The 12,985-nt window shown below is 41.3% G+C and overlaps 1 protein-coding gene across 6 annotated transcripts in view; it reads right to left on the minus strand.

The window, feature by feature from the left end:
* Window positions 1–12,985, minus strand: part of pdlim7 (PDZ and LIM domain 7) — a 31,107-nt gene that overhangs the window by 1,856 nt on the left and 16,266 nt on the right. For all 6 annotated transcript variants that reach the window (XM_020590893.1, XM_020590912.1, XM_020590883.1 and 3 more), the window contains exons 6-9: window positions 2,844–2,890; window positions 2,342–2,585; window positions 1,926–2,106; window positions 1,608–1,728 (exon numbers count right to left, since the gene is read on the minus strand). In XM_020590893.1, coding sequence (XP_020446549.1) covers window positions 1,608–1,728; window positions 1,926–2,106; window positions 2,342–2,585; window positions 2,844–2,890 — 593 coding nt within the window. The remainder of the gene's footprint in view (window positions 1–1,607; window positions 1,729–1,925; window positions 2,107–2,341; window positions 2,586–2,843; window positions 2,891–12,985) is intronic.

Below are 12,985 nucleotides of genomic sequence, written 5' to 3' on the forward strand. Positions count from 1 at the left end.
GTGTGTGTGTATGCAAAACTGGAGAGGGGGCCATTGAGCTGGTTTTTCAAAAGAAACTATCACAAAACACTCCGTTAGACCCCTGAATCACCCTGTGACTGCTTCTTTCTGCAGCCTGCACTGCACTGTACTGTACTTAGCTACGGCATTCATTAAAAAGTAAAAAGACATGACAGCTTTCATGCAGCGGGATGACAGTTCCCCCTCTGTTTATTCATGTACAGTGAAGATTTATAATAAATATCAAAGTCCTGATCCATGTGCAAAGTTACTGGGGGTCTTACATGGGTTGAGAGGTTCTCAGTTGGCAGTGGACTTGATCCGTCTGCACACTGAAGACTTTGGGAATGCTTTTTCCTTTGCCCGTTTCTTTTTTTCTGCTTAAAGGATAAGGCAGATCATGTTCTATATTAACATTATTTTCAACATTTCCCATACAGAGACTGAAAACAAACAGTGATTTGCCTCTGCTCACAATTAATGTCATTCAGTCCTGGTTCACCATAGACCGCCGTTGTTCAAAAATGATTAAAAACACATCAGGGAAACACACCACTGCACTGGGTGACATGTTTCCTCATTACAAAACACCAGACCTTGGTATTTGTTAAAAATGTTGCCCCAGAGGTTCAGAACAGCCATGACCTAAGTAAGCAAAGAGTCAGGGGCCCAAGTACAAAATGTCTGGACAGTCTTAAAAAAAATATTCGGGTCTTGTGTTTTATATTGACGAAACATGTCACCCAGTGCAGCACTGTGCTTCCTTGCTTGATGTGTTATTAATCATTTTTGAACAACGGAGATCAATCCCACAGATGATAAACTAATCCAGGCCTGACAGACATCAACAGTGAACAGAGAATTCATAGCTGGTTTTAGTCTCATTGTTAGGTTTTAGTGTTGAAAATACTGTTAATATTAGAAAATGACCAGCCTTATCCTTTACACGTTACATTTTAATACTGCCTGCCTTTGATTCAGGTTTCGAATTAAACTCTCTGGTAAAACGGGGGTAACTACTGCTGCTGATGCCAACTACATGTTTAAATAATGTTTACTTTCAATTCAGTGAAAACACATCCTCACTAATAATTCAGGGAGGCGTGATAAGGTTAGTTTGTTTTAATATCGAATTACAGTTGTAATGTCCTGATGTCTTTACATTTCTACTTATTTTCCTTACATTTATTTTGGCAATTGGTGACATGACGGGAACATCTGATAGTTTGTAGATGTTTGGAAAGGAAAGTTTAAGCAGACTGATTAAAAGTCACATCCCCCACATTGTAAATCAAAGGTGGACATATATTAACATATTTATCAACTTAATTCAATTCAGGAACACCTCTTACTCCTTGCTTGACACCACCCAGGAGTATCATTATAATAAAGCATAGGTGTAGCAGATTTGAATGTAAATTAAGTTTTTGTCTTAAACTTGGTACAAAGTCTATACATGGCAGTGTTTAACTATATTGTACTGTCCTGACATTTCCCAAAGATTTGGTACTTACTTTACAAGTAGAAGAAAAAGGAAAAGTGCCATTTATATTTAGAATGATCAAGCAAGGAACTAGTATGTTGACTGCAACAGTTTGGCTTCTCACCTTTCACACAGTAGGGCTCGCCCTCCTCCATGTAAAAGGCTTGGTTCCTGATGGGAGTCTTGCAGGCTGCACACTGGAAACACTCAATATGGTAGGTCATCTTCAGGGCATGCATGATTTCCTAATAAGGAAAGACATGTTGTTTTTTTTTTCCTTCAGCTTAGCTAGTGTGGTACAGTCACAACTACATCCATTTGTTATCACAGAGAAATCACAAAATACCAGCTTTGAAACAGCAGCCACATTCAAGTGTAAAATGTTTTCCCATATTTCTTAATTTAGGTCTTGATTTTGCCAACCTGATAAAGCAGGTCTTACCCCTGTGATCTTCTTTTTGCATTTGGCACAGTTAGGAGCGTATCGGTTATCGTAGCACTTGGTACAGTAGACAGACCCTCTCTCTTCAAAGAAGCCCCCTTCTTCTAGGACTGCCTTACATTGTGAACATGTGAACTCCTCCGGGTGCCAAGAACGCCCCAGCGCCACCAGGTACCGACCCCTGGAAAACATACACAGAAAACCACATTAAAATACATGAGAGGCAGCACTGAAATCTGCTGCATAACTTTTCAACTTTAACAGGGAAACCACAGACCTGCACAATTATTACCGTCACATTCATGGTTTAGGCACAGATTTGTGTGTACGCACCGTTTGTGAATCAGGCCCATTGAGAGCATTTGTCTGGCAAAATGAATCAAACTGTCAGTGTCAATGGGACACTGTGGTCTCACCTGATGATTTTGTTGCAGGCGCCACACACCGGGGTCCTCCCACTCACTTCAGGTGGCTGCTGTGCTGCCTGCAGGATGGAGCTACGGCTTTGCATGGGCGTCGGCTGGGCCAGCTGCTGGTGCAGGGTCACCACAGTGCTGCTCTTGTCTGGGCGAAAGCGGTTGGCGAAATTAGGGTCAGTGACCCACGGTGGTCGAGAGGAAGGACCTGAACTTCCTCTGGATCCAGCTGCGGTCTTACAGCCTGGCAAAAGAAACCAATGAGATTTGTTTTATAATCACAGCGCGTGGAAAGTCTTGGTTGTAACTTTGAATAATTTCACAAAAGGAGGTGCACTTTCATGTAATTTACATGCTGTTCCAGATGTCTTTTTTGACAGCTTCGAATGTCCTGTTGTTGCTACTGATGCTCATGTATTGATGTTTAATAAGAATCTATTAGCACAAACTCTACCGAATGCTGCTGGGGTCCTTTTACGCAACAGCAGGAGCAGAAACTCACCATCTGGTTTATCTGCTGCCTTGGCAGTCAAGGGAGTTGGCTGAAGGCTGTGGGGAGAAAATGACTAATTAGAAAAGGTACACACAGAGACGCCTCTCAGTAACCATGGTTACTCAACGAACATCATCTTTGGATATCAGTAGCCATGGGTCGTCTGCATTCCTGAACAGTATGTTCTGCCACAGATTACCATGTGTGTGAATGATCAAAAGCATAATTATACATCAGCGGGATAGCATGGTGTCCTCTCTGTTGTGGTAAGACAAGCTAGTTTGGTAATAATAAAATAAAATAAAAAACTTTAGTTACAGTGCTTTACAATAAAACCAATAGTAAACACAGTAAAAGCCCAATTAAAATAGAAACACTAATAACACTTAAGAAAAAGCCATGTGATAAAAGTGAGTTTAAAAAAGAGATTTAAAAGTCACAGAGTTTGCCTGCCTGAGATCCCCAGGCAGGGGGTTCCACATCCACATCGCATGAGAAGAAAAGCCTGGTCACAAGTCACGCTTTTGGAACCTTACGGCACTGCTGGAGGATCTCTGGCAACGATCAGGCCCAAATATCTGCTTATATTTGTGATTTGTTAATTCCTTTTGCGCCTGACCATTCAAGGCTTTAAAAACAAACAGTAAAACCTTAAAATCAATTCAAAACTTCAGATAGATGGTGAAGGGCAGCAAGGATCGGTGAAATGTGGTCACATTCCTCACATGTTAAAGTCTGACAGCAGCATTCTGTATCAACCGAAGTCTAAGAATGCTGCACCTGCTAATTCCAGAATAAAATGAATTGCAGTAATTGAGTCTGGAAGAAACAAAAGCATGCATGACCTTTTCTAAGTCTACAAGGGAAAAGAATGACCCGGTCTTAGCTGTTTAAATTCCACAAAACAGGGCTGGACCACTTCAGTCACCTGAGTATCGAAGGACAAATCTGAATAAAAGATAACACCGAGGTTGTGGGCCTCTTTCTGAACATTATCAGACAGGAGACCCAGACCAGAGGAGAGAGATTATTAATACTGTCAATTCAATAATGGGGTACTGGGGCCACAGTGTGGTAAATCCACCTCAATATATACAGTGGTGTGAAAAAGTATTTGCCCCCTTACTGATTTCTTATCTTTTTGCATGTTTGTCACACTGTAATGTTTCAGATCATCAAACAAATTTAAATATTAGTCAAAGATAACACAAGTAAACACATCATGCAGTTTTTAAATGAAGGTTTTTATTATTAAGGGAAAACAAAATCCAAAACTACAAAACCCTGTGTGAATAAGTGTTTGCCCCCTAAACCTAATAACTGGTTGGGCCACCCTTAGCAGCAACAACTGCAATCAAGCGTTTTCGATAACTTGCCATGAGTCTGCCACAGCGCTGTGGAGGAATTTTGGCCCACTCATCTTGGCAGAATTGTTGTAAGTCAGCCACATTGGAAGGTTTTCGGGCATGAACTGCCTTTTTAAGGTCATGCCACAGCATCTCAATTGGATTCAGGTCAGGACTTTGACTAGGCCACTCCAAAGTCTTCATGTTGTTTTTCTTCAGCCATTCAGAAGTGGACTTGCTGGTGTGCTTTGGATCATTGTCCTGCTGCAGAACCCAAGTTCGCTTCAGCTTGAGGTCACAAACGGATGGCCGGACATTCTCCTTCAGGATATTTTGGTACACAGCAGAATTCATGGTTACAATACAGTGAACTGTTTCCATCTGCAGGCCATTGTACATGATTGTACAAGTATTTGTGAGACAAATCAATTGTGTAATTGAAACAATCAGTTCAAGAGCTACTACCGTACCCTAATGAGAGCAATAAGAAACCGGAACAACTTCTTGGACTGATTAACGTCACTCACAGGGAAACAAGAACTGGGAAACAAGAAACTCAGACCAGTTGATGCTGTCAGATCTGGATGCAGGAGAGTTTTGTCTAAAGCCTGCATGTGTAGAAGTGTGAATAAAGAATAGGGTGGAATAAAGAGTTGTTTCTACATTTCAATGTTCTGTTACCTGCAGCAAACATCAGTATATTCAGAAAATCTTCAAACCATGACTGAAATGGAAAAACAACGTCTGAGCCAAAACAGTGAGCTCTGGAGACGTCTTATCTTGGGAAAAAAATATAACATTGCCTCAGGCATTTATCATTTTTACATCAGCAATTGTGCCATATACAAGACCGTAAAGAAATATGATGAAATCCTAACTCATTTGCAAAGAAAGAGGAAAACGTTAAACAAACGACCCTGCAACAGCCTTGTTCTGTAGCATTGCCTGCATCAGATTAAGCCTGGCTATCAACTATACTTCTAACATTTCCAAATTAAACACCAAGTTATGGAAAAAAAGGCAGGAGAAGTTACAGAAATACAACAGAGCTATCTAGCCAGATGAATGATGAAAACTATCTGCTATTTTCCAAACCACATACTCTGAAAAATAAAGGGCATTCAGTCCCTTTGCTGTAGCAAGAAGACAACTCGCAGGGCTGGTGACACAGAGAGGAAGTGAAATCTTTCTAAATTAAGAAAGGTAAGACCCCAACTACCAAGAGACTTTTGGAAAGAGACCACGGCAAAACAGAGTGAAAGGAGGAGAGGAGTCTGGCTGGAAGGATCCCTGGCAGCCGGGTCGAACAGAGGACAGAATAAACCAGTTTCAGCCTGTGACAAACACAGACCCTGGGTCAGCTGCCCTCCGCTCCACACACTGGCATGCTTGCCTTTGGGGACCAAACCTAACAACACGGCGGCCCCAGCTACACTCCCATGCTGTGCTGCCCTACATGACAACAGGCCAGCAGCACTGACTTCTCACACAAACACCTCTGAGAGGTTTGTTTGGCTGCACCTCACTCCGGTGAAGGTTGCAGGTGCAAATTGGAGCACATCCTCTACAGCAGCTTATTCCCACCTGGAGCGACCTGAATCATATTTTTTTTTTTTGACATTTTCACAGCTTTCAGTGCTTGGTGAGAGGCTCTGTGCGACACAGGTGCACAATTCCTGCATCACAGCCTTCGCAAACAGGTTTTTTTTTCCCCCACCTTCTGTGTGGAGTTGTGGACACACCGCAGAGCAGCACCCCACAGAATGTTTCCTTGACATTTCCTGTTCACTCTTTACGCCTCAGATTTCAGATTTACCTCAATTTTTCTTCCCCTCCTGTGGGATGCATCGATCTGAGCAACAAGGAAAGCAGGGGACTTTGTTGACAGCTCAACATCCAGCTGAGAAAGGAGCAGGTTTTGATTTCAGATGGAGCAGGAATCCACTGATATGCGTCACCTTCCACAGTGAGGAGGAAAATGTGATGCAGCTCGGTAAGAACCCGAATGTGACAAGTGACAAAATGCTGAACAATGGTGGTGCACGTCGGAGACAGCAGAGAGGCTGCTTGGGTTTAAATGCAGGCAACAAGCTCCTTCTGACAGTCACTGTTGCTGTTTTTATAATATTATTTACAAGGAAATGGCAATTTTGCAAATAATATGCAGAGGCTGCAGTTGTTTTCCAGTGGTAAAATGATTATAACTCAACATGCTGCATACAAATGTTTTCTTATTAACAACTGCATTCTTTGTTTACCTCTATCTTATTACTGTCACTGCTGAAATGTGGCCAGATGGTTTGATGGTTGACCCTTCTGACTTTTTAAATAGCACTTTAAGTACGTACATTATGAACTGTTTTGCAGATTTTGGATACGTCGACAGCTGCAGACCAAAACTAGTTTTGCCTTCAGTTACTTGTTTAATGGTATATTTCATAAATGGTAAAAGCAGAGGTGGAAAGTAACTAAGTACATTTACTCAAGTACTGTACTTAAGTACAACTGAGGTTTCATTTTCTGCTACTTCATTTTTGACTTCATTACATTTCAGAGAGAAATACTGTACTTTGGACTCACTACATTTATTTGATAACTTTAGATATTAGATACTTTTCTGAATGAGATTAATACAACTTTATTGAGCCTTGGTGTATAATTCATAAGCTACCCAGAAGTATGTAAAGTACTTAGTTGTAGTTAACATTAGCTCCAACAGCAAAATCCAATCCAATAATATGATATGTAAACTGTGCTATTGTCCATGAGGAGTACTTTTATTTTTGGTACTTTAAGTATATTTACATTTGAATACAGGACTTTTACTTGTAACAGTATTTTTATGCTGAGGCGTTGCTACCTTTAATTAAGTAAACAATCGGAGTACTTCTTCCACCATTGGGTAGTACTAGCAACTCTCGGTTGCCAATTCTTAATCTTACCATACATTTTGTCATCAGTTTTCTATATGTGGAAAGAAACAACACTTTTCTCTGTTTAATTTAGCAATAACTATTGTTGGTTTCTTGCTGTTACCTAATGCATTATTTTCTCAAACTATGCAAGTTGGGGCATTTCTCATTCTCTACACATCTCAGATTTTTACTGTTGCTGTACAATCAATTAGGTAATATCATCTGCTACCAGCAACTGTGCCACATTTTTCTTTCTTGTATTTCGTCCACAGACAAGGTATTTGAAAAATTAACACGTGTTTTTCCTCTGAAATCTTTTTTTATTTTACTACTAAATCAGGCTAATATGTGGTGCCTATCTAAACGATGATGGTCTTGTGTCCAACTTGCACTTTTCTCTGAGAGTGCAGCGAGTACTCAGCTGAACACATGGTAGTGTTGGTCTTGTATTTGATTTAGATTTCAATATTCAAATACCTAAATATTTTTATTTCAAGCAAATGCAAGAGACTAAAGGCTGCATTTCCTCACGGTGCACTTCTGCACTTTATGAATATAAATTACTTCGTACGTGTGTGGCCATTTGTTGGTTTTATGTCTGACTACACAACAATTTTCTCTCCGAGGAAATAAAAACAAACCTCAAACCCTGATCCTTGCAAAGACACCCCATTAATCCAAGAATGCATAATGACTGCGGAAAGCCCCGGTACTACATAATCACTTTTGTTCAGTACACCAGGTAAATAAACAGTTGTGACTCAGCTGAAGAAAGAGATGAAATAAGAGAGTTATATGCTTTTAAGTTTGAATACTGACTAAACAGGAAGGAAAAAGGACACAGCAGAAAGGACAGAGAGGCAAGAGTTGATTCTTTAGATGGTTTATATTTTTGATGACAGCAGGAAAAAAAAAGTACAGATGTATTTTCCTTTTCTTTAATGGTTTGGCAAGTCTATGAGGTGAGGGGACCAGAAATGACAACTCTAAAGGATAAGGAACTCAAACAGAAACAGACAGAGAGAGACAGATCAAAGCTGGGTCTGAACTTCACAGTCAAAGAGGAAGAGTGAACAGAAAGGCACTTCTCACTGCTGAGACCTCTTTTCCAAACTTCCCACTAGTTTACTTCAAGTAATGCAGTGTGAACTGGAAAACAGGGCGACAGACACAGTGGTCCACAGTGTTGTCAATAATCATCAAGCCAGAAATTTGGAGGAGATCTTACACTTAGGCTCAGAATGCAAGGCCCTACTTTAGGCTTCGTCATCAAGGCTACATTCAGATGGGCGACAAATTAAAAGGAGAAACCTGAGTGTTATCTTCCAGGATGACAGTGCCCCAACCGCAGGGCGGCGGGGGTCACCAAATGGTTTGAGGATCAAAATGATGTGAATCATATGCTATCACCTCCACAGTCACCAGATCTCAGCCCAGTTGAACACCTATGGGAGGTTTTGGAGCGATGTGTTAGACAGCGTCTCCACCCCCATCATCAAAATAACATATGAGGCAATTATCTTTTGGAAGAGCGAACGGTGTTCATCCCTCCAGTAGAGTTCGGAGACTTGTAGAATTAATGCCAAGGTGCACTGAAGCTGTTCTGGTGGCACAGAATTGCTGAATTTCCCTCTGGATTAATAAAGTATCTCTCTACTGAGACACTTTAGGTTGGGTTTTTCTTTCATTTGTCTCCCATCTGTATCTTGTATTTATGGTTTATTCTCCCCCCTTCCCCCTCCAACATATTTTTCACCTTGTGTATCTAAAATGTGAATTTGTTAACTGCCATTCGATGCCGGTTATCTTCGTAGTCTGTCACGTAGTGTTGTGGTGTGGCTATCACTTGCAGGCTCTCGCTGGGCTCTGCATCCCATCGCGTCTAGGATGTTGCTCAGGGTTTAATATTGAGGGTGAGAGCAGACCTGTCGTGGTGCCAATCCCTCAGACGAGCATAGCGGGGACTCTGAATCTCAGTGAGGAACTTTTCCCTGACCGCCAGCAAAAAAAAGATATGAAACAGATGGACAGGAAGGAAATAGATTGTAGTGGAGAGAATAAATAAACAGAGCAGAAAGTGGAGTCAAGTGCGCAAAAAGGTGAAAAAGTAGCAGAGCAATAAAACGGGTGAAATAGCACAGACTGAAAAGGAATAAGATAGATTTGGAAGGCAAATATTAGTTCCGAGATATGCTTATTCGCTTTCTTGCCCAGAGTTAGATAACAAGAATGACTCTGCTGTCTGCACTAAGTGAGGCTGTAACTTCATATTTAAAAAAAGACTGGAAAGAGGGGGGCACAGCTACCCTGGCTCTGTCCAAATGTAACAAAATCCACTTACTAGCACCCCTAAAGCTCACTAATTAACATGTTATATTGTGTTTAATCTATACAAATCATTAAAATGGTGAAAAGCATTGAATGGTGATGGCATGATATTTGCATTCATTTCTCCAGCTGCACCACCGTGGTGTACTTGGCATGATTCGACTCAGTGGGGAGGGAACTGTGGCCAGCCAGGAGGAAATAAGGAGCATAGCCAAAATTAGCTAAAGAAAGCACTGTGTGTATGCCTCATTTATACATAATATATGGTTTATTATTCCATAAGACTACGGGTTTAATTTACTTTATACATGCATTTCAAATGTGCCACCCGTCCCCGAGTCTGTGCCCCAGCCCGGCCACCCTATCAAAAACTGTCTAGATCCGCCCCTGCAGGTTAAGTGTAGTTTGTTACAGGTAGAGTCAGGCCAGCTGCTTCTAGCTTTTACGCTAAGTTAAGTGGCTGCTGGCTCCAGCTACATATCCTCTGATACAGATATGAGAATGGTGTCGAGCTTCTCATGTAACTGTCAGCAAGAAAGTAAACAAGCAAAAATGTCAAGCATCTATTAAAAGCAATTAGTAAATTACACAAAGGAGCACATTCTAGGCTCAATGATACAAAGCTTGTACAAGTCACAGTGCATGTGCCAGGGTATGACGCAGCAGAGAGCCTGTAGCTACAGGTACGTTTAAAAAGTTGAGCTGTTTTTTCGAAATATCCACCAAACTGAAGCTTCCACACACGAGTGCACAAACAAAAACATGTGCTGTTCAAATCGATGACACTCAAGTTTTTACCTGGACTTCTTCATGATTTCGTCATTTGGGTCCTGCACTAAGGGATCCAGGAGAGACACACACACATCAGCACGTCAAAGGTGACACCTTTTGACTAATAAATAACCTGCTGATCACATACCAACCCAAACATCAGGAGTTTAACATTTAATGGTGTTTCTACACAGCCTCCGCTCAGATAATCAACATGCAGCTAATTTATCAGACTGGTTATAGTCATAGGAAAAATAAAAAGCTACTGTCACTGAAGACAGATGCAACCTGGCGGCTGAGGACCCGCTTCACAGCTGAAAAACGAACACCCTTTTTATCCACCATCCCTGCTCTGTCACTCACTCTCCAGTCACTATGATCACATCAGATCAAACTGTTCAGTCACAGGCCTCCTCCTACATCTTGTCTTCACTACCACATGTTTCACCCTCTAGTCCTCAGTCCTGACTTACTGAAGTCGGTGCCTGTGAGCTGGGCCAGGATACGGAAGGAGCGGGACTGGGTGGTGCCAGTGCGGGGCTGCCAGTCCTCAGTGTCTTCGATCAGCCTCTTCTTGCTGCGGTCGTTGGGGATGAAGCAGGGCACGTTCTCCACCCTGAGGCCGTGCCTGCACACACACCCAGCAGCAGCAGCACACGGGCAGGCGCGGTTAACACAATCCCATCAAGAGACTACCCACTCACATCAACCCAGCTAATCAGGTGACCTTGAAAATAGAGGACATCCTGAACAGATCATGCAATACTTAGGAGTGAAGCTCAGTATCCCAGTCACACAATAAGCAAGCTAATGGATACACATTACTACGATTTCTCTTGGGCACACTCTAGACTCATAAATGGACATCACCACATTAGAGATCTTATTTATAACCATCATTAAAAATCGGTGGCAGAAAGCTGTCACACTACAGCGCCTGGCTTTACTTGTGGGAGATGTTTACTACATGCCAAAGCTTTTATTTTGATCAACAACTCAAGAAGCAGCACAAAAGGCGTGTTTCAATTCAAATATACATCATTTCAACCCAGTTTCAGATCAACTACAGCATGGTTATTAATGACCTGGCATTTTAAACACAATCTGTGAATGTAGCATTTGCACTTCTTTTGTCATTATCAGCTTGCCCATAAGATACTACACCGACAAACCAGACGGCATGCGGCTGACCCTTACTTGGACTCTGGGTATACATCATCATAGTAAGTAGGTTGACTCCTGTAGATCAGACCAAATATCAAAGACACACTGAAGTTAACATAGAAAAGACAGGGTAGAGCGGAACCAAATCATCAGGGAGAGATTTTCATGCGAAACGGCTTTTAGACTTGTGTGGTTCAGGCATTTGTATCAGTTAAATATGTCCAACATTACAAGCTGGCAACCAAGCAATCATTATTTTGTACTGAACTGTGAATGGAAAAAGAAATATACTAACTTGTCAATCGTTTCCACCTGTGGGGTCTAAAGAAAAGGAAGGAAAGCAAAAAAATGAGAGAAAGAGGGGGAAGGTTTAGCTTTGGGTTGAAGGAGAAACAGGTTTTACACAACAGAAGACCAAAAATACTGCAAGATGCAGCGAACATGCGAAAGGTAACGTGAGGCGTGCTGTTACAGTCAGCAGGCTCTGTGAGAGAAAGACAGCATTGTTTGCCTGTCAAGTCATTCATTGTTACTCTGACCTAAAATGACTGTAGATTTGGCACAAACCCTTTGTCGTTCCGCTCCTATCGACCATGTGCACAAGTACTTTTTTGAGTTTTGCAAAGGGCTGTAGACATAAAGGCTTGCCTAATTTCTGCACCCCTGCAGTTGTTCTAATTTCTCTTGTGTTTTGATACCCAGTCAATAACCATAAATGCCACAGCACGACACATCATGATGTCAGTAAAAGCTTCACACAAAACCTGCTTCAGTACAACTGGCCCGGACACATTAGACATGTCGTTTGCATCGAACTGTTTACTGTCTGGAGAAATCCATCTTCATCAGACTGGCAGTTATAATTAGGCCCCATACTAGTCAAAGATGGCCAGAGAAACGCTGTTTTGGCCATCTGCAGAGAAACTTCTCAAGCATGTGAAGCCTCTCTAGAGTACACAAGTAAGACTGTTGAAATAATCCAGCAGCAAAAGCTGCATTAAAAACTCTGAGTGAGGCTAAATACAGCAGCAGACCACATCTCACCAATGGCTGCAGTCAGACCACTACCATGACCCAAATTACAGGAAACAGACTGGCCTATCTTTGAAGTTCATTTCATACCACATGGCCACGTTCAGCATCATTTAAAATACGTTTTGATCCATTCCTGGAATCCTTGTATAATCTGAAACCTGAGTCAAAAAATACAAACCGGAGAACACAGTCATTTATTTTATGTAATTACACCGACATGAATTTGGCCTTGGAAAAATTCACTTCACAGCAGAGATGAGTACAGCTTTAGGACAATCAACTGTGAAACCAAGTTACTGTTTTTTTTTATGATTTAAAGCTAAGATCAGAAACCAAAATGATCTATTAAGTCAGATCAAGCAAAATGTAAGTAGAGAATGAAGAGTCACACATGAGCTCTTAACACCAAGATGTCATTTTACCTTTGGGTCTAGGAAATGTAATTAATTTGTCATTTTGTTTCTGCTCTGGTTTAACATATATACGAGACCGTATTATTTTTAAGCACAATACAAACGGGGAGATGTAATGGGGTTAAGGAAATATGGCACTTCATGAAATGTATTATTTATAATAATTTTACTTAATTTTT

Source organism: Monopterus albus, unplaced genomic scaffold, assembly GCF_001952655.1.
Source record: "Monopterus albus unplaced genomic scaffold, M_albus_1.0 scaffold2.1, whole genome shotgun sequence".
Taxonomy (NCBI): domain Eukaryota; kingdom Metazoa; phylum Chordata; class Actinopteri; order Synbranchiformes; family Synbranchidae; genus Monopterus; species Monopterus albus.